This window comes from Carassius carassius, chromosome 43 (genome assembly GCF_963082965.1).
Source record: "Carassius carassius chromosome 43, fCarCar2.1, whole genome shotgun sequence".
In the NCBI taxonomy this organism is placed as follows: domain Eukaryota; kingdom Metazoa; phylum Chordata; class Actinopteri; order Cypriniformes; family Cyprinidae; genus Carassius; species Carassius carassius.
Genome location: NC_081797.1, coordinates 3,191,148 through 3,214,132, shown reverse-complemented (window position 1 = coordinate 3,214,132; position 22,985 = coordinate 3,191,148). Strand labels below are relative to the sequence as shown.

Sequence of the window (22,985 nt, the reverse complement as noted above, 5' to 3'; positions counted from 1 at the left end):
GGCGCACCATCAGGGGAAATAAACTAAACTATATAAAACGAAACATACTCTCTCCAGAACAGTCTATGCTTCAGAATCAGTGTTATTTAAGTGTCTTTGAGCTACTGATATAGTTTTGACAGTTTTTGAATTATTTTTTTAAACTTCTCAAACTTTTAGCAATTTTTCTTGTGTATTTGTATTATTTTTTTTAATGGTCTATACATTTATTTTATTTAATATAATTTAAAGTTTTAGTTATTTTAGCAAATTAAATCAAATTACACGTTGTCTTGGCAATTGGCTGAAATAAGTTACATTTTACTTTGATTAACTTTTATTTTATTTCAAGCAAATACAATTATATGATTTAAGTTTTAGTTACCGTTACAGTCCTCTTCAGAATATCCGTTTAAATTATGAAATAAAGTGTTTTTGAACACCAAATACATTTCCATTGATGTGCGGTTTGTTAGGAGGATAATATTTGTCTGAGATACAACTGCTTGAAAATCTGGAATCTGAGCGTGCAAAAAAATCTAAATATTGAGAAAATCAGCTTTGAAGTTGTTCAAATGAATTCTAAGCAATGCATATTACTAATCAAAAATTAAGTTTTGATATATTTATGGTAGGAAATGTATCTTCATGGAACATGATCTTTATTTAATATCCTAATGATATTTAGCAAATAAGAAAAATCCATAATTTTGACCCATGCAATGTATTTTTGGCTATTGCTACAAATATACCCCAGAGACTTCAGACTGCTTTTGTGCTCCAGGGACACATATATCACTCTGAAGAGACGGTGGATACCTTGTATTTGGTGTTGGCGGGGATGTTGGTCTTCCAGCGGATGGTGTAATATCTGGAGTCGGTGATCTTCTGGTTCTTGGCGAGCGAGTTGTCGGCCCAGCTGACTTTGACGGTGTCCTGGCTGAGGACGGTGGCCTGAACGCCCACCGGGGGCAGCATGGGTGTGGGGTCGGGTGCTGGGGTGTATGGGTTATTAAAGAGTTCATAAAAATCAATATCAGGGTCTATGGGGTCTGACAGCAGCGTGATAAATGAAGAACAAAAAACAAAACAAAACAAAAAAAATCACATGGGTTTTAAAAAATATGCAAGGGTTGATCAGGGTTAGACAACATCAAATGGATTCATGGTTCAGTGGTGGACAAGTGAGAGGAAAAATGAATGAAAGAGAGAAAGAGAGATATTATTAGAATTAAAAAGCTCCATATTTAATTTCAAGCAGTATATATGCAAAAACATTGATTATAATTGCTCTCAAATGGACATTTTCTATTACAAGTCGAGGATTATGTTGCAGCATTTAAAGACTTACAGAAGAAATGATACAAGTTTAATACAATTTAAGCTCAGTATCTGCCCCAACTCATTTCACAGACTGTAAAAGTACACAGTGATGCACTTCCAATGGAAATGTGTGGTACTTAATGGCTAAACCATCCTTTTAGGCCAGTTGAGCAGTAATAATAATAATAATAATAACTATTATTAATATTCAAAATATAACAATATTAAAAGAAAAGAAAAACAAAACGAGGAACTCTCAATACAACTCCTATACTCTAAATTAATAAAAAACTAAATGTATAACAGTATTTAAAAATAAATATTATAACATTGTTCAATAATAATAATAATTCAAAATATTTGTACTTTATTTGATTTACAAAAATACAAAAAAAGATATAAAAATACAACACTATTGCAATAAAACTATTTTACTGTAAAAGAGAAAAAAATAGTTGTATTTATAAAATATAAATTATTTATATATTTAAAATAAAATAATACTTATAATAAAGAAATAATTATAGTATCTGTATTTAATAATAATCATTATTATTCAGTGTTTTAACGTTATTTGATTTATAAAAATATAAAAAACAAACAAATATATATATATATATATAAATGACTATTGCAATAATACTATTAACTAAAAGATATAGATATATTATATAAAAATATAATAGCACTATTTATAATAGTATTTAATGATAGTAATGATAATAATAATAGTTTTAAAACTATAATAATAATTGTTTTTTGCTCATGTAAGAGGGCAAATCCAAATGCTCCTGTAATTAACAGTTATGTTGCTGATCAATAGAGCTCTGAACACTTAATTAAGATACACCTGGAATTGCTATTGATTCTTCTGTGAAAATCTCCACTGATTCAGCAGAAACATGCTGGAAATGATTGCAGCAAATAACTCATTTCTGGGTCATTTTGTGCTCTAGCTCGGGAAACTGGAGAAAAAGTTGTGTGAAGGCTGGGAAGAGAGGGATCTGAGGCGAATGTGGAGCTGACAGGACGACAGGGGGTCTGGAAACCTCTGTCTGAGACATCTGACGTAAAGCTAATGAAAGAGAGACGTGACACCTGCAGTCCCAGAACAGAGGGGGGCAGACGCATGCCTCACATTTAACACACGTTTCTCTTCACTACAAAACAACGTCAGACTGACTTCTAGATCCTGAAGATCCTGAAGAGAACACAAACATGTCTGATGCTAGATATGAGAGAGACACAGTTACGCATGTTATAAGTGACCCAGGAGCACAAAACCAGTCATAAGGCTCAATTTTCTGAAATTGAGATTTGTGCAGATTTAAGCTGAATAAATCATCTCTCCATTGATGTGTGGTTTGTTAGGATCAGACAATATTTGTCTGAGATACAACTATTTGAAAATCTGGAATCTGAGCGTGCAAAGAAATCTTAATATTGAGAAAATCATCTTTAAAGTTGTTCAAATGAATTCTTAGCAATGCATATTACTAATCAAAAAAATTACATTTTGATATATTTACGGTAGAAAATTTACAAAATATCTTCATGGAACATGATCTTTACTTACTATACTGATTTTCAGCATAAAAGAAAAATCAGTAATTTTGACCCATGCAATGTATTTTTGTCTATTGCTACAAATATACCAGTGCTACTTCTGACTGCTTTGTGCTCCAGGGACACAAAGATGCTTTAACTGATAACTCAAACTGTGGCACAGTCTTACCGGACTGAGGTCTGGTGGTGGCGCTGTTGTAGATGGGAATGCCTTCGCCCATGTTGTTGAACGCCTTGAGCGTGATGACGTAATGGGAACTGGGATCTGGAGTGGAAAACATGAGTATAAAGTGTAAAAGCGTCTGTAAACACAGCTGATGCTCATGTGTTCGTGACGTGGCACCCACCGAGGTCATCGATGCTGTAGAAGCGCTGCTTGTAATCCAGAGTGACCGTGTGGGCATGAGGACTGCCGATCCCGTATCCGATCTTATAACCTCGCACTAAAATCTCCTGGTTTTCTGGAGGAGTCCAGCTCACCACGATTCGGTTCACCAGCGGACGAACATGAAGAGAACTCGGCACTCCTGGAACCTGAGACTCTGGGACACACACAAGATACAACATGCTCAACTTTCACCATTTACATTTTTTTTTTTTTTTTTAGAAAATTTGATATTTAAAAAAAAAATGTAAACATCAACTGGAAAAATTATTATTTAAAAAGTATTATTATATATATTTCTTTCAAAATTGAATTAGACACTACACAAACAAAAAAAAATGATAATCTTGGAAATGAACCAAAAGTTTCCTTCAATGCAGAAAAATGGCTTTCAATTACTGGATGAATTTAAAAGTGAAAAAAATAAATAAAATAAATACCATTATGATTATTTGTATTTTGCCATTTATTTTCATGACAATTATACATATTCTCAAATTTATAATTATAAATTATAAATCAAATTTATAATATAAATAAGTAAATAAACAATAATTTAAAATAAATTAAAGGAAAAAAATATAATCGAGTGGGAATGTGAGAATATAAAGCAATTTTTTTTAATTTTATTTTGATTTTGAATATACATATACACACACACACACACAAATATAAAAACATACATATTATAATAATTACATAAATAAAAATAAACATATATATTATTTTATTCAGATTTTAACTTATTAAACTTATTCTTATCATATATATATATATATATATATATCTCAAATAATAGTTGTTTTTTATTAATAAAAAAAAAAACCAAGTTAAACATTTTATTAAAATGAACAAATATATATATATATATATATATATATATTATTTAACTTTAATATGTATTCAGATATTTTTATTTTAATATATTTAAAACCACTAATAACACTTAAGAATGAAATGTAAAGTATGCAGAGTAAATCGTCTTTAAAGTGTAGAGACTATAACTGCTGAGATGACATCGGTCAATGTTCAGTGTCTCAAAATAAATCACCAAATGCACGTTTACAGCATTGGAGCTCAGGTCAGGAGTAGGGTTGTAACGATATACCGGTATGACGATATACCTTGATATAAACGTGTGCGATTATCATACCTTGTACATTTTTTATCTTATCTACGGTATTGGGAGAAAATAACAGACACAGAATCTCGCCTGCACCTGGGCAACAACTCTCCACCGAACTGTTCCCTTGCTCCACCAACACATACAACATCACAGACAGAGGACCTTCTCTCCAATCTCGATCCCACTCAAAGTATGAGTTCAAATTGGCACTAGTATGGGAATACTTTTTGTAACTTTTTGTTAACGTGAACAATTAATAATCATTTCATCATTTTATTTGAGAAAACCACTGTCAATAACACTCCGAGCTCTTCAGTACAACCCGTCAAAATAAAAGTCCACTTTAAACTCGGAGAGATTGAAAGAAAATATGACTGTACTATAATGTAGCCTACTTCTAAAATAATAATAATAATAATAATTTGCATAAAACATTTAAGGAACATCATTTTTTCCCTCATTTTATTTGAGTAAATCTCTGTTGTGCAACCCTTTGCGAAAACGTCAAATTGTTACATTTTTATGCATTTTCATTACCACCGTTTTTGATAGTATATTAGTATTAAATCATAAAAGTACAGAATCCAGAAAAATTAAATCAAATCAGAATTTATGAATTTGTATGAGTAATTAATGATAAATATAAGTTATTAAACTAATAGTCAGTGATTACATTTTCTTGTTTTTGATTAATTAAATTTGAATAAACACATGCTTTCAAACATTTGTTCAACCAAAACAAACAAAACTGTTTTGATTGTTTAATACTGTATACCATGAAATCATATAACCGTGATATTTACTGAGATGATTATCATAGCGTGAAAATCTCATACCGTTACGACCCTAGTCAGTTAAACAGCAGCTTTTAAGCACAAATTCATTCATTAGTGTATCGTGAGCTAACTGCTGTAAGAGCAGAGAAATGCATTCATATTTGTTTTAGCCAAGCTTAAAAGCACAACTTGTGTGAACGGATCCACGGACAACTTCGCTTTATTAGCAAAAGGCAATTTAAATTCATCTTAGGGGCCAGTGCTAATGCCTGCTCTCATTTAGAAGGCAACGCCGCTAATTTCCGACAAAACCTTTTGGATTTAGAGTCATTAAATTGACTCATTATTTCAAACACTGGTCTATTTGTGGGGCTAATTCAAGCAGGAGCGGATGATGCCGAGGCATTAGCGCTGGAGAGAGAGAGATGCTTTGGTCTGGCTGTCACAGAGCTCTTCCCATTTGAGCAGATGGAAATGAGCCCAAACAGGGTTTGAAAACACACACACACACACACACACACACACACACACACACACACACACACGGGGTCCTTCCATACGTCCAATTGCCTCTGAAAAAACAAGCTATTAATCCAACTTAGCCGTCTAAATCAGCAGAAATGCCTCTGTGTCTGTTTGTTCCTGCTGCTCTTTAAAGAGGACGGAAGGGAAAAACACGCAACAAACCAGCAACATCAAAACAGAAATATGGCTTTCAATTACTGGCCGAGTCTCAAAAGGAAACGCCTGGGTCCTCATCATAGTAATAATACATTTTCATGTATATAACAAAAACTAAATCTGACCATAAAGGATTCTTTTCATTGTGATAGCATCTTAATTAAATTAAATTCTGACGATCACATGCAACTCACACTATTTATTCAAATAATCAATAAATCGAATGAATGCAACAAATAATACCATGACGTATAATAAAAACAACTGCAATTACAGTAACAAAATTATGGGCAATTATGAGTAATTGTGCTTCACTTATAAAATGGCGCAAATTTTTTTTTAGGGCCATCTAGACATTTATGCCCTACATTTGTTTAAAAAATGCCCTAAAATATACATTTTTAAATTAAAAATATAATTATTATTTTCTTCTTCATTCTGGGTTGAAATGAGTGACCGAGGATGTTTGCAACACAAAGCAAAAAATGCTCGTAAACATAAAGGCTCAAATACTGGTCCTCAACATGCACTTAATATTTTCATACAAATTATAATTGATTGTAATTTTTCTGTTTATTTTGTGTTGAAATGGATGTTCTCAAAATAATCTCGACTAAAACGGCCCACAAAAAGAATAGCCATAACTGACTGAAAATACTTATTTTTCTAATATAATATTTTACTATGCAACATATTTAATGTGATATTTGTTCTCTTTGATTTTGGGGTTAAGTGCATGACCCAAAACGCTCCTTAAATCCATTCTTTTATGCTAACAGTGTATGAAGGTGGATCTTTTGACTTCTTCCACACAGATCGAACACAACAGCTCAGACTCACCAGTAATCACATCAGCGCTCTCTCAAGCCTCAAATCAATTGAATTTACTGTAACAGACTCTGAATGCGCCACTGTAAAGTTTTGGCATTCGGAGTCTTTAAACGGACACATTAATCCAAATAATTCAAAGGCTTTTCATTTAACAGTAGAAGTGCATTAAACAAATGCCATTTTCCCAGGATTCCCAGAGCGTTTAGAGACGCACAACAGAGACGAGTGAATAATGCAGCGGCTCTTTCAGTATTGATGAAGTCTAGCGTTTGATCCGTTCTTCACATCCGGACACATACACCAGCAGGAAGCTGCAGGGGAGAGCGTGTCTGTTTACCGTCCAGGTCATTCTCGAAGGTTTCGGCAGCGATCCACTCGGTCGTGGGTCCAGTCCCGTTCACGGTGGAGGCCGACACTCTCACAGTGTAAACCTTTCCCTTCTCCAGACCTGAAGACAACAAAACCAGCATCCGTGTCACCATCCCGTGAATTAAACATGCAAACTGTGTGTTGCATAAGCAGCAGTTCTCTCGACTCAGCAACCTAAACACTATTCTGAAGATTTATGAATATTGAATTTTTTTTTTTACATTTATTGAGTAGAAATGGGTTTTTATCAATTTCTAAGTGGTTCGAGATATGCTAGATATGACTTGAATCTGTTCTAATAAGTCTGATGTTTTTTTGTCACCATTAATTATTTTATTCTGTAGAAGTGCTGTCATCAATAACTAAAACAATTAAAAACAGTGCTTTTTTAGATATTGAAATAAAAATATTAGATGAATTTTCTTTTTTAAATTAAGTAAAAAAATGTTTTTAAAACCATTTAAAAATCATTAAAATATACATGGAAATATAATAAAAATGATAACAAATACAAAAGCACATACGAATGAATAAATAAATCTAAAATTAACTAAAATATAAATATTACATGGGAAATATAAATGTTTTAAAAGGAAAATAAATTTGGCCTTTGTATTTCTAAGATTACTTACACTGGAAAATAAATGTATTGAAGCTATACAGAAATATAAAGAATTATAAAAATGCCAAATCACTAAATAAAGCTGAAATAAAATATAAATATTAGAAGAAAATCCAAGTTTCAAATCTTGAATGAAAACTAGAAATGGTGTCTTGGCAACTAACTGAAATAAAAATAAGTTTATGTTGCAGTAAAATCAGCTATTAGCTAAAAATAAAAAAATCTAATAAAATAATAACACAAAACATTTTATTTACAATAAAATGATATTGTATAAAACAACAACAACAACAAATAAACGCTGAAATAAAATAAAATATGAATATTAGATAAAAAAAATTAAATCTAAAATGTTACAAATGTAAAATTAGAAATGTTAACAGAAATAAAAATAAGCTGCAGTTTTAACATTAATAAAAAAAATTAAAGCTTTACAGAAAGAAAAAAAAACTAAAAAAAAAATGACAAAAATATAAAAAAAAAATACTAAAAGCTGAAATAAACTATAAATATATAAATGTAAACAAATTAAAAATGAGTAATGTTGCACTGACAAATAACAAAAAATAAAAATAAAAATAATAAAATAAAATAAATCCATAAAGAAATATTTTTTAATAAACATAAAAATTCAAAAGCACATAAACTAGGAATAAAAACTACACTCATACAGTAACGAAAGTAAAGGAGTGTTCTGCAGGGATGAGGGTTTGTCGTACCGTCGATGAGCTGATAGAGCTGTGTGGTTGACATCTCTATTGCGTCTGCTCTCCTGAGTCCTTTCCTGTAGCGTAACTTATACCCCGTCAGCTCTCCGTTCAGGGTCCCAGGAGGAGGCGGCTGCCACCGGACCATGATGCTCTGGGGCGTAAAACAGGACACACAGCGAGCTTAGTGACGGAGCAAAGCCATTTCAGCGAAAGAGTCGAGCCTCAAAAGTTAGTGGATTTTAATTAAGCAGCGGAGCGCATTATATAAACATCTAGAGGTCTGCAGTTCTTCAGGTGCGCCTGTAAAGAGTGTGTCAGCCAGAGAGCTGTCAGAGCCAACGCTGTCAGGCGTCATGAGTTCCTTTCAGAACGACAGCTGAGAGGAGCAAAGCCTTCAGGCTACGCAATAATGAATGAAGAAAAAACCCAAGTATGCTCCATAAAACAGGAGACGATCCAGGATCAGTTCTGACGGTGGGAAGCATGCACATGAAAGCATACAAACTCTCGGCATTTGGCCGGGTCTGATAATGAACCATTAAATTCTGCTTTAGGAAGCAACTGATGAGTAATTATTAAATTTAACAGACGTAACAGTAACTTATTACAGGCTCTTACAGAAACCCTACATATCAAGATTAGAAGAATTTGAAAAAAGTGGTCGACTAGCTACTTTTGGGACCATTAAGATTCAGGGTTTGCAGTGTGCTGTCATTTTTTATAACAATGAAGCACAATTTCTTCCATATTCTAATTACTCCATGTTCCGTATTCTAAAAGCTCCTTGTTTGGAACTATTTCCGTTAAGCATGGAAAGTCTTCAGTTCTGAACTGAATGGCGACTGAATCTCTGAATCCAATGCCTTTGACTGAAAATTGAGTGTTTACTATTGTCCTATTGCATTATCGTCAAACTATGAAGCTACTTTGAGGATCTGTGACCTGACGACTCGTTTGAAATCAATGTGAAATGTGCTATCGTGGTTTCAGGGAAACTTCCCTCTTCGTCATGATACTCCACTCATCAGCAGAGCTCTTGACTAATAACAGAGGATCTTACCGTTGAGTTCAGGACCTCCAGAGTGAGGTTCAGCGGCGGGGCGCTCGGCACTGAAACACACAACAGGTTTATTATTGAGAACACTCTAATTATTGCTTCATCCACCGAGACCCGCATTTGAAGACTCGTGACGGACGTTTCTTTTTTTGTTCTTTCAAAGGAGAACTGGAGGATTACGCTCGCAGCGGAGACAGAAGCATACGTTGTTTATGTGTGTTTGTGCGTGTACCAGTGTCAACGGCTTGCTTTAATAAAACACTTCATTATATTATTTACACTTGTGTGCGTTCTGCCGCAGAGTGAGTGTGTGCGATTATTACATAGTCTCACTGTCACAAAAGTCAGGAAGCGTAATTATGTTGCCCTCATTTTGCATTCAAATTAACTTCATTGCTTCTTACTAAAGTATGAAGTTAGCTCTTCACCAAATTTATTTCACGTGACTTTGAACGCAGAGGTATAGTGTAAAAAAAAAAAAAAAGGAAAATGGCTAACAAACAATTTGTATTTCTGATACAAGGATAATTTGTACAATTGCGAAAAATCTCTATTTTAAAACAAATATTTTAACTAAAAACTGCCCATATTAAGCAATATTTATTATTATGCATATTAGAGTATCACATAAATAAATAAATAATATTTTGCTACACTGATTAATTAGAAAGAAAACGGTGAGAGAATATATCAACATAATTAATCCAATGCTGAAAAGTAAAGAATAATAATAATATATATTTTTTAAGTTTACGTTTATATGCATATAAAAGTATAACATGCCTAATTAAAATGATTTAAATATTTTATTTAAATAAATAAAATACTATAAATAAATATTGGTATTTATATACAAGAAAAAATGTACTTTAATTTATAATGAACTATGTTTTAGTTAGTTTATTTAATTTAAAATGTATTCAATAAATACATTTTTTAAGTACATTTTATTCTCACTTCTGTAGAAATGGTCTGCAGAGAAGAGCTACATTCAGATAATTAATCAAATAAATTTTTAATCATATAAAAATACTAATGAAACAATAAAAATATATTTTATAATAATTATTGTATATATTTATCAATAAAATTATAAATACATAAACATTAGGTAAATAAATAAATGTGTAAATAAGTAATATAAATATTACTTATATTTAAACACATTTCACGATCTTTTCAAGCCTTGAATGAACTATATTCAACCACCACTTTGAGCATTGCCATTTCTAACATTATTTTTTATTTATCTATTTTTTTTATGAGTGGTTTGAGGAATAGTGTGGAGAGGTGCTCAATCAGATCTCAATCAGATTAACTGAAAATATTATATTTTGTTCACAGCTTAAGTTATCTTCCTGATGTAACCAAATTCCTTAGCATATCCAAAACCTCAGAACAACTTGATGATGTAACAGAAACTATGGACTCTCTCTTTTCTAGCACTTTAAATAAAGTTGCTCCTTACGCTTAAGGAAGGTTAAGGAAAACAGTTTGACACCATGGTATAATGAGCATACTCGCACCCTAAAGAGAGCAGCCCGAAAAATGGAGCGCAGTTGGAGGAAAACAAAACTAGAGGTATTTCGTATTGCTTGGCGGGAAAGTAACATATCCTACAGAAAAGCATTAAAAACTGCTAGAGACAATTACTTTTCTTCTCATTTAGAAGAAAACAAACATAACCCCAGGTATTTATTCAATACAGTGGCTAAATTAACGAAAAATAAAGCCTCATCAAGTGTTGACATTTCCCAACACCACAGCAGTAATGACTTTATGAACTACTTTACTTCTAAAATCGATACTATTAGAGATAAAATTGCAACCATTTAGCCGTCAGCTACAGTATCACATCAGACAGTGCACTATAGACCCCCTGAGGAACAGTTCCACTCATTCTCTACTATAGGAGAGGAAGAATTTTATAAACTTGTTAAATCATCTAAACCAACAACATGTATGTTAGACCCTATACCATCTAAGCTCCTAAAAGAGGTGCTTCCAGAAGTCATAGATCCTCTTCTGACTATTATTAATTCCTCATTGTCATTAGGATATGTCCCCAAAACCTTCAAACTGGCTGTTATTAAGCCTCTCATCAAAAAACCACAACTTGACCCCAAAGAACTAGTTAATTATAGACCAATCTCGAATCTCCCTTTTCTGTCCAAGATACTAGAAAAGGTGGTATCCTCACAATTATATTCCTTCTTAGAGAAAAATGGTATATGTGAGGATTTCCAGTCAGGATTTAGACGTATCATAGTACTGAGACTGCTCTCCTTAGAGTTACAAATGATCTGCTCTTATCATCTGATCGTGGGTGTATCTCTCTATTAGTTTTATTGGATCTTAGTGCTGCGTTTGACACAATTGACCACAACATTCTTTTGCATAGACTTGAAAACTTTGTTGGCATCAGTGGAAGTGCATTAGCATGGTTTAAATCATACTTATATGACCGCCATCAGTTCGTAGCAGTGAATGAAGCTGTATCCTATCGATCACAAGTGCAGTATGGAGTACCTCAAGGCTCAGTACTAGGGCCGCTACTCTTCTTGCTTTATATGTTACCCTTGGGAGATATCATCAGGAAACATGGTGTTAGTTATGCTGATGATACTCTGCTCTATATTTCTTCGCAGCCCGGTGAAACACACCAATTTGAAAAACTAAAGGATTGCATAGTCGATATAAAAAAACTGGATGACGAGTAATTTCTTACTGCTAAATTCTGAAAAAAAAACAGAGGTGTTAATTATAGGACCTAAAAACTCTGCTTGTAATAACCTAGAACACTGTCTAAGACTTGATGGCTGCTCTGTCAATTCTTCGTCATCAGTTAGGAACCTAGGTGTGCTATTTGATCGCAATCTTTCCTTAGAAAGCCACGTTTCTAGCATTTGTAAAACTGCATTTTTCCATCTCAAAAATATATCTAAATTACGGCCTATGCTCTCAATGTCAAATGCAGAAATGTTAATCGATGCATTTATGACCTCAAGGTTAGATTATTGTAATGCTTTATTGGGTGGTTGTTCTGCACGCTTAGTAAACAAACTACAGCTAGTCCAAAATGCAGCAGCAAGAGTTCTTACTAGAACCAGGAAGTATGACCATATTAGCCCGGTCCTGTCAACACTGCACTGGCTCCCTATCAAACATCGTATAGATTTTAAAATATTGCTTATTACTTATAAAGCCCTGAATGGTTTAGCACCTCAGTATTTGAATGAGCTCCTTTTACATTATAATCCTCTACGTCCGCTACGTTCTCAAAACTCAGGCAATTTGATAATACCTAGAATATCAAAATCAACTGCGGGCGGCAGATCCTTTTCCTATTTGGCGCCTAAACTCTGGAATAACCTACCTAACATTGTTCGGGAGGCAGACACACTCTTGCAGTTTAAATCTAGATTAAAGACCCATCTCTTTAACCTGGCATACACATAACATACTAATATGCTTTTATTATCCAAATCCGTTAAAGGATTTTTAGGCTGCATTAATTAGGTAAACCGGAACCGGAAACACTTCCCATAACACCCTATGTACTTGCTACATCATTAGAAGAATGGCATCTACACTAATATTAGTCTGTTTCTCTCTTATTCTGAGGTCACCGTAGCCACCAGATCCAGTCTGTGTCCAGATCAGAGGGTCACTGCAGTCACCCGGATCTAGTACATATCCAGACCAGATGATGGATCAGCACCTAGAAAGGACCTCTACTGCCCTGAAAGACAGTGGAGACCAGGACAACTAGAGCCCCAGATACAGATCCCCTGTAAAGACCTTGTCTCAGAGGAGCACCAGGACAAGACCACAGGAAACAGATGATTCTTCTGCACAATCTGACTTTGCTGCAGCCTGGAATTGAACTACTGGTTTCGTCTGGTCAGAGGAGAACTGCCCCCCCAACTGAGCCTGGTTTCTCCCAAGGTTTTTTTTCTCCATTCTGTCACCGATGGAGTTTCGGTTCCTTGCCGCTGTCGCCTCTGGCTTGCTTAGTTGGGGTCACTTCATCTACAGCGATATCATTGACTTGATTGCAAATAAATGCACAGACACTATTTAACTGAACAGAGATGACATCACTGAATTCAATGATGAACTGCCTTTAACAATCATTTTTGCATTATTGACACTGTTTTCCTAATGAATGTTGTTCAGTTGCTTTGACGCAATGTATTTTGTTTAAAGCGCTATATAAATAAAGGTGACTTTGACTTTGACAGCTGAGAAAACACAGTTGCACTTGTTTTCTGTCCTTTCATAGCCATAAAAAACCCAACCGCTTTACTGAACCAATGAAAAACATCTTCCTTCCTGTATGCTAATTATTGTGCTTTAAGACTGCGCTAAAGCGATCATGTTAGCATGTCACTTACACGAGTCTTGTGACAGCACTGACACAGAAACATGCTCATGAATACTAAGATCAAATCTGAGTGAACGTCAAATCTTCATCTAAACACAGACACTTTTAAGTGCTATTTGAAGTCCAAGTCAAGGCAGAGAGAGAAAATCAAACCAGGAGGTTCAGAGTAACACGTCTAAGCGTCAGACTTCATGAAGCTCACCGTCAGACAGCGTTCGGACCACAACGTCCTCAGTGGAGACGCCGGGGCCGTGTTTGTTGTACGCCACAACCCTGAAACTGTACTCTGTAAACTTCTTGAGGCCCGTCATGGTGTAGGACAGACCCGTGACGTCAATGTCCTGCAGAAAACACACGAACATCAGTTACTAACCTGCACTGCTTTTACTCTCACATTTAGTCAACATAAAAACAAGCAGTTTTATCGACCTTCTGTCTGTTTCTGCTACTAAGACTTCTTTGTAACTGACTCCTGATATGGTTGTCTAACATCTTTACATAATAATGCTGTGGTGCTATCATGATAAGTAATACCAGGGGACTTTGTTTTATACTATGCTTTTCATATATCATAGCATATGCATGGTAATCCAGTGTGGTATTACTATCATATGATGCACAACAGCATACATGTCAAAAACATGGTTTTACAGGGTAATATCATAGTAAATGAACACAGAATATATATAAAACATGAAATTAAAATAGTGAATGTCCAAAAAACTACATACAAAATAGGATATAATCATTCTGCAAAAAATATTTAAAAAAAAAAGGGATTGTACTATGGTAAATAAAAAAAAAATGAAAGGAAATCCATTGTATTAGAAAAGTAAATATGTAAAACTATATTGGGGAAAAACAAAACAAAAAAATGGTAATACAGCAGTAAATGTGCAAAAAACGAATGCCCAAAACAGGGCATGATCACAACAAAATACATATAAAAAATGGTTTTACCATGAAAATTTTTTTTTATATATATATATATATATATATTACTATTATACAATTTTATATATATGTATACATATATATATATTTATATATGTAAAATACGTATAATAGTAATAAAAAAAAAAATATATATATATATGACAATATTGCCATTGTAAATGTACAAAAATATATGTAAAAAGGTATGATATTATAAAAGAAAATCTCCCAAAAACTAATTTAATACCATGTTTTAATTATATATAAAAACACTGTATTATATGCATGGTATTAAAAGCATGATCACAGTCAATGTGCACAAAATAGATGTACATGATACTGATGGTAGTACCACATAAAATACAGTATTTTAATAGTAAACATAAAAAAAACTAATAACAGAAAACAGAGTATCACTAAAAATAAATGTCTAAAAATATTGGTAAATATCATTATAATAGTAAGTGTTCAAAAAATAATATATACAATTAATTACATAATTGTATAAAATGTATTAGAAACATGGTACAATCCTATCTGTCGGGATACTTTGATGGTATTACTGAATCAAATAATGCACAAACGATGATAGCGTCTGTGTTAGTCTAGGAGCTTATGGCTGGGATTTGATAATGAAGCTTTCTCCATGTTTCTGAGCTCCAGCTTTCCTCCGTCCTCACCTGCTCCGAGTCGTGTCCCTTCTCGCTGTAGAAGAGTCTGTAGGTCTGGATCTCACCGTTTCCAGTGCTGGGTCTGTCCCAGCTCAGCGTGACCGAGGCAGTGCTGACAGAGACCACCTGCAGATTCGGAGCCGGACCCGGGACCTGGACTGAGAGAAAAAACAGATACAAATCCTGCATGAATACAAAAACCTTACAGTGAATATCTGGCTTTTGATAAAGTTTCAGGAGCAGGAGGTGAAAGTAAAGCAGGAGAAAGGAAGGCGTGTTTGTCTGTGCTTCAGCTTTAAGTAGATTTAAAAACACAAAGGGCCACTGAAGTCATTTCTTCAGCGTCTTCCACTGCTCACAGTTCAACTTGAAGCCTCTTTTTTTCTTTCGTTTGACACTTATTTCTTGCGCGTTTGCAAACTTCAACAGCGTGTAGTGACAAAAGACGACACGTTTCAACCCACCGCAGCTGGATGCTTAAAAAAATTACAATATCACATGGTAAAAGAAGACTATTCTGGCGAGAAAGCAGCATGTGTATCCCGCTGAGGATATTTCGACACTCGAAACGAGCGAAATGCATTGTGGTCCACGTGTGGGATGCAAAGGAAACCGAGGAGTTTTGACCTAGAAAGACCTAAACAAAAGAAAATTGTGTTGCTTTAATTCGTTTTGTCCATATGAGTTTAACGGGAAGTGCAGAAAACAAAACCGCTACTAGGATGAATCCTAATCCACAAACTCGAAGTACATTAGTCTGGACAGGACGAGAAAGTAGCAAGAAAAAAATGATTATAAAATTGTCTTGATAACAAAAAAAACCCTTTATCACACCATATAAATACATAAAATAGTCCTTACTCTAAGTTTTGTTAGAAAGCTGATAAATATCTACCGCATGATGGAAATTTTATTTGAAAAAGTTATTATTTTTTAAATAAAAAAAAAATATTTCATATAAAATATTATTAAAAAGTAATGTATTTAATCATTTTATTATGTGGCTACATTGCATGGCAACTACAAATATCCTACACTAATAAGTCATATTAATAATAATAAAATAAATTAATACAATTTTATTCATAGATGCTTTAAAAAAAGATACAAATAACTAATCACTATAAATATTACAAAAAAATGTTTTATTATTATTTATATTAATACATTTGACTTCATTTAATATTAGTGGTTTATATAACAGTTGCTGTTTTAATAAAGCAATAATTCCCTTGATAGAGAGTTTAAGGCTCTTCTCTTCACCAGCGCTGCAATTATTTGACCAAAAACACAGTAAAAACAGTGAAATATTATTTCCATTCAAAATAACTGATTTCTCTTGCGATACATGTTAAAATGTAATTTATTCCTGTGATGCAAGGCTACATTTTCAGCGTCATGTCTCAATTCTCACGATCCTTCAGAAATCATTCAAATATCACTGATATTTTTTGTGGAAACGGACTTTTTACAATTATTTTTGTTTTCTCAAAAGAACAGCATTTATTTTAAATGAGAAATTATTTTAATTAATATTATTAAATATCTTTACTATCACTTTTGGTCAATTGAATGCATATTTTTTTATTAAAAAATAAAAATACTTACCCAAACTACTGAATGGCATTTATTATTTTTTTTTTTGGGGAGTTAAACAGGATTCTTCATAGTGATTTATATGGATTAAATACTTTGGAAATTGATTAGATCATAACATTTTATTTGAAAGGTGATTTCAATAGAAAACCTAAAAAGTAATTTTAAATTTGGAATTTTGATGAAAATTTCAAAAAAAAAAAAAGATTTTTAAATGTAAACTGACTGGTTGTTATTGAATCAATATTATAGGCAATATTAGCATGCATGGACATAAACTATGAAGATCCATCAAAAAAATGCATGCATGCCTGTTGGATGCAAGATGCACAATCCTGATCTGACTAAATGACAGATACGATACAAACCGGGATGCAGTTTCCTTCTCATCCTGTCTGCATCTGCTCTATGCACAAGCCAGTTGGCGTTTTCACCCGACCGTGGCCACTCACCAGCAGAGCCCGTGAGATCGGCTCGCAGAAGCATTGGCTGCATTTTTTCTGATAGCTCCGACCATACCTGCATCCCTGAGCTCTCGTCTCATTAATACTAGTCGCCTGTATCCATGAAAATCATCCTGACAAAATCATTCCCGACCCAGATGTTTACAATTCCACACTCACACAGCTCGGACAGAAAGAGGCAGTCTGTGTAGAAACCACAGCGTCCCTAGATCAACAGCGTCTGGTAAACAAGCGTCCGGTAGCTTTGGACACGCACAAACAAGACCAGTGTGGTCACAAGAGAGAGAAACCTCAGAGCAGTCAAAGGCGGGCCTGAAGTGTGTGTACGTGTGTGTTTTACCCTCCAGCTGGGTGGCCACTGTAAGTGGGGTGGAGCTCTCTCCCGGGCCGTTAGTGTTGGACGCGACCACCCGAAAGGTGTACTTGGTGTCGGGGACGAGGTTCTGGATGGTGACCTGCATCTCTCCAGGTCCGCTGGTGTTCTCCACACGCTCCCTGCGAGCAAAACAACTGCAATATGAAATCATAATAGCGCAAACGTGTCTGATGTGTGATTTTAGGCCTAAAATAAGGCTCACATGCTAGTCAGGCATGTGAACGCAGAATCAAATTTCTGCCCCAGAATGCATCAGATTGTAATTCATAACACAAGTGCGGGTTTCAGCATAAAGTGCCTTCTACAGGAAGTATTCTGAAGACAATCTTATTAAGCAAGCTGATACATTTATAGCTTGATTTTTATAGTATATGTTCAAAGCTAGCTAATTAAATTGGATCAAATCTGTCTAAAAATAAACATTTAAAAAATAAAAATAAAAAAACTTTGTCACTAGTGTTAATTTTTTTGTTTTAACAGCTAATAATCAATATTTTGAATAAGCTTTTTTTGTTTTTATTTGAATTTTAGTTAGATTTTTAAAGATTTTACATGCTTTTGTCATTTTTATTAGTAATTTAATTTAATATTAATTAAATATAATATACAACTAAATAATTTGTCATTATTATTTTTTTACTATTTAAGTTTCATTTATTTTTATCTAAGTTTTAATTTATGTTTATTTCCATAAATATACTTAACATTATGTTTTAGAAATTTAGCCAAGGCAGACATTTATAATCTATTCATTTCTAAATATGACTATTTACATTTAATTCATTTTTATTTCAGTTTATGCGTTTATTCGTTTCAGTTTATTCAATTTTAGTGCTTCAAACTTATTTCAGTTAGTTGCCCAGGCAAAGTTTCTCATTTTTCATTTAGTTTCACATTTTTAATCTAACATTCATACATTAATTAAACTTGAATCCATTTAACAAAAATCTTTGTAATAATTTTAATCAACAACCCTGGACATCAGATGGGAAATGGTAGGAAGAGACATTGCATTATAGGATGAAGTGACCTCCACACCATGATTAAGTTGCTTATATTGTTAAAACGAGTAGTTTAACTGTGTATTTTACATTTTTTTATACTGAAAATTCCCAGAATATACTGTATACTCAGGGCCATAAAGACTGAGGATGATGCATTCAACCAACCGGATCAGATTAGTAGTCGATGAATGTATTCTTCAATGACCAATTCTTACAATTTTACCCCAGACACCCTCCTTCCAAATCCTAAATGTTTGATGGAGAATCAGTAAGTGTAGTGTTCTATTATGCTATTCTAAACATTAGCACAGTGTTACAGTTTGCATTTCCTGTTGCTGTTCCTTAAGCATCCTGCAGAGGCAGCGTATACCGCTCTTTAAAACTATGCATGCCCACGTTAAACAGCAAACACATATGCACATCTGTTAGTATCTTTAACCTGTTAGTGCCTTCCAGACTGTAGAACACAGAGTAGGTGATGTTCTCCCCGTGCGGCTCGGCAGGAAGTCGCCATGTCAGCTTGATGAATCGGGTGGACACCAGAGATGCCACGACATCACGCGGGGCGGAGGGCGTCGGGCCGCTGCGCTCGGCCGGGCTGGACGCTACATGGTCAGTAGTGGCATCAGTCAGTGAAGGGACAGCAGAAGGAAGGGCAACGTCTTGAGTACGTTGGGGGGGTGATTGTGACGAGAAGGCCAACAAGGGGGTAACAAGGGGGGTAAATTATAGATACACAGTCCAGGGAGGAGAGGGAGGGCGAGAAAAAGAAAAAAAAAAGAACATAAAATAATTGGCGTAAATGAAAAGACAACCACAATGACATCAAAATCAAAAGGAAACAGCAAATCTACTATGAGACAGAGGAGGAGATGGAGGCTGAACATGCAGCCGCGACATGTTACGAACACTGAGGGGAAGCATTAACCATCATTAACATTCATATCAGTACGCACAATGTTAATTATAGTTTCACATCTGTCCCTGCAATTAAAACACACTGATGACTTCATCTGAAGTAGTTAAAAATAGCACATTCTACGAAATGTGTCGTAGACGCAAATTAGCAAAAGAATTAAAGAAAAAGCATCGCCATACTGTATTGTATGTGTCATTTCTGGGGATGAGTCTTGCTTTAAGGTCAGCAACACAAGTGTTGCTCAACATCAACAAACAACACACTCTACACACTCACACTCTGTAACACTCTGAATCCAGCGTGAAAAGCTAATCAGCTCCAGGAAGAATGATTCCTGCAAAACTGAAGAGAAGCGGCTATTCGCTGTACTTGTCTGCAAAAGATCAAACCAGCCCAGTGAACCAACGAGAAACATTCAAGAAACAAAACCTTAGACTACACAAGAATAGAATAGAGTACAACAGAAAAGAATAGAACTTGTAATAGAAAAACAAAAAAGAACAATGCAACAGAATAGAGTAAAACAGAAAAGAATAGAATATGCTTGAAGAATATATAAAACTAAAGATAGAATAGATTAAAATAGAATAGTGAATAGAAAAGAATAAAACAAAAGAATAGGTTATAATAGAATAGAATAAAACCGAAAAGAATAGAATAGGTTATAATGGAACAGAACAGAATAGAACAGAATAAAAGAAAAGATTATAAGACAATAGAATATAATAAAATAAAACAGAAAATAATAGAATGGATAAAAACAGAATAGAATAAAACAGCAAAGAACGGATTACAACATGAGAAAGAAAAACAGAAAATAACAGACTTAAATTGATTGGAAAAGAAACAGAAACAGAAAAGAACAAATAGAAAAACTAATTTAGAATAAAACAATAGAAAAGAATAAAAAATAGAATAAAAAATAATAATTTTCGTTTTCTTTTTGACAACATTTTAGCTGCTATGGCTATTTTCATGAGGTTTCATTTGATTAGTTCACCCAAAAATGAAAGTTAGGCTGTGTTTCACTCCTAGGTCTATATGACTTTCAGACAAATCCAGTCAGAGTTATATAAAAAAAATAGTCTTTGATCTTTCAAGCTGTTTAATGCCACTCAGCAGGTGTTGCATGCGTCAGTCCAAAAGAAGTTGAATAAAAAGCACCCATCCATAATAAAAAGTGTCTCACATGGCTCCGGGGGGTGAACAAAGGCCTCCTTTAGTGAATTGATGCCTTTTTTTAAAGAAAAACATCCATATTCAGAACGTAAAATCACTTTATTCTAGCTTGCGATCACTGTTGTAAACAGAAGCAGTTCCGGGGCCAATGACGTATGAGTTCGGCCCTAACCCTAACCGCTCAGAAGTGACGAATGAGGAAGCACAGCGGAGAGACCAAAACAAAACAACGGTCTCGTATTAGAAGTACAGAACGAGGATTTGTAAAGAATGTTGGAGGATTTCGATATAAGCCAAGAGGAGACTGGTTTTCCTTTGCTAAAGTAAGGAAATTTAACTTCCTTTGATCCTGTAAACAAACGTTGGTTTTTATGAGACTCACCGGTGCAAACTACATTAAAATGATTATTACATTTTGAATATGGATATTTTTCTTACAAAAACGCATCGATTTGCTACAGGAGGCAATTGTTCATCCCCTGGAACCATGTGAGACACTTTTTATTATGGATGGGTGCTTTTTATTTAACTTCTTTTGAACTGATGCATGCAACATCCGCTGAGTGCCATTAAACCACTTGAAAGATCAAGACAATTTTTAATATAACTCCGACTGGATTCATCTGAAAGAAGAAAGTCATATACACCTAGGATTCCTCAGGGGTGAGTAAAACGCAGCCTAATTTGTATTTTTGGGTGAACTAATGCTGTAACAGAATAACAGAATAGAAAAAAAAAGATAATAGATTACATTATAACAGAAAAGAACAGAACAGATAAGAAGAGAAAAACATAAAAGCACAGAATAGAATAAAATAGATAAGAAAGATTACAATAGAAAATAGATTATAACAGGACAGTATAGAATAAGACAAACAAAAAAAATAAGAACGGAACAGAACAGAATAGTAGTGCTATCACAGCTTATGTCCAGGCATCACCCTCAGGTGTGAGAGACACCCCTCATCGGTGTGTGACGCGGCGGGTGCGAGTGGGCGAGGTGTCTGCTAGCCTGGCATATCTGGCACACTTATGGGCATCAGAGACCAGCTGGAGACCACAATGTGCCAAACTGGGCACTGCAGCCCCCTGAACAGAGCTTCCTGCTCATATCCTGACTCAGCATGAGTACAGACAGAAAAACAACACCCACCTAAGATAAGACACCTGATGGGTAAAAATAAAACGTCATGAATGACCTCTGACGATGAAAACAATGGCATCATGGGACTCCAGAAAATAACTGCAACGTTATCACTGTATGCTGTTGCATTAATATCTTGATTTATTTAACTTCCCAATGAAAATGCTAACCTCAAATCTCCTCGCTTCTCTGTCAGGGCTTCACAGTTGGGGGGGAAATGATCACACTGCCCTTCAAAGGCAAGATCTTAAGTCAGGAAATTACATCAAGCACAGAAGGGACCTTGGGATATTATTATTATTATTAGATATGCACAAAAAAACCACATTTTGAAATAAAACAGAAATAGAAATCTGAAGCAGACCCCAGGGTGTGGATTCAATCAGCGTAGGATCAAAAATGGATACTGGGAAACTTTAGGGTTTGAAGTTCTGTACCTCTCTTTCAGTATGCAGGGCATTACAGCTCTAAATTCCCATCAGCTTGATGATACTTGATCTTGCTGTTTATGCCTCTGCTCTAAAGTGGCTTAAAAGAAACCAAAACAGATTCATAATATCTAATTAAAAGAACTGAATCTGTCAAATTAGTTTAAAAAAAAAAAATTAAGGAGCATTATGATTGATTTTGATATATAGGAGTGCTGTCAAAATCTAAATACTGGATTTTTTACTTTGATGAACTGTGAGCTCTAATCATCAAAATGTAAACAAACAAACACATTTTTTTGAAATGTTTTACTTTACATGTAATGAATCTAGAATATATTAAAGTTTCACTTTTTGAAGTTACGAAAAAAAATGAATATATATATATATATATATATATGCACACATGCATACTGTAATATTCAATATTATTATGCCATATAAGAGACATTTTAT

General features: G+C 34.2%; 1 protein-coding gene across 8 annotated transcripts in view; it reads right to left on the bottom strand.

Moving 5' to 3' along the window:
* The window catches only part of neo1b (neogenin 1b), a 127,427-nt gene that overhangs the window by 9,904 nt on the left and 94,538 nt on the right, over positions 1–22,985 (bottom strand). For 6 of the 8 annotated variants that reach the window (XM_059536517.1, XM_059536510.1, XM_059536511.1 and 3 more), the window contains 10 exons: positions 19,299–19,521; positions 17,820–17,974; positions 15,429–15,577; positions 14,015–14,153; positions 9,429–9,478; positions 8,378–8,519; positions 7,005–7,115; positions 3,216–3,410; positions 3,038–3,133; positions 799–1,031 (listed from right to left, as the gene is read on the bottom strand). In XM_059536517.1, the coding sequence (XP_059392500.1) occupies positions 799–1,031; positions 3,038–3,133; positions 3,216–3,410; positions 7,005–7,115; positions 8,378–8,519; positions 9,429–9,478; positions 14,015–14,153; positions 15,429–15,577; positions 17,820–17,974; positions 19,299–19,521 (1,493 nt within the window). The remainder of the gene's footprint in view (positions 1–798; positions 1,032–3,037; positions 3,134–3,215; positions 3,411–7,004; positions 7,116–8,377; positions 8,520–9,428; positions 9,479–14,014; positions 14,154–15,428; positions 15,578–17,819; positions 17,975–19,298; positions 19,522–22,985) is intronic. The other 2 variants (XM_059536515.1, XM_059536514.1) reach the window with 2 other exon arrangements.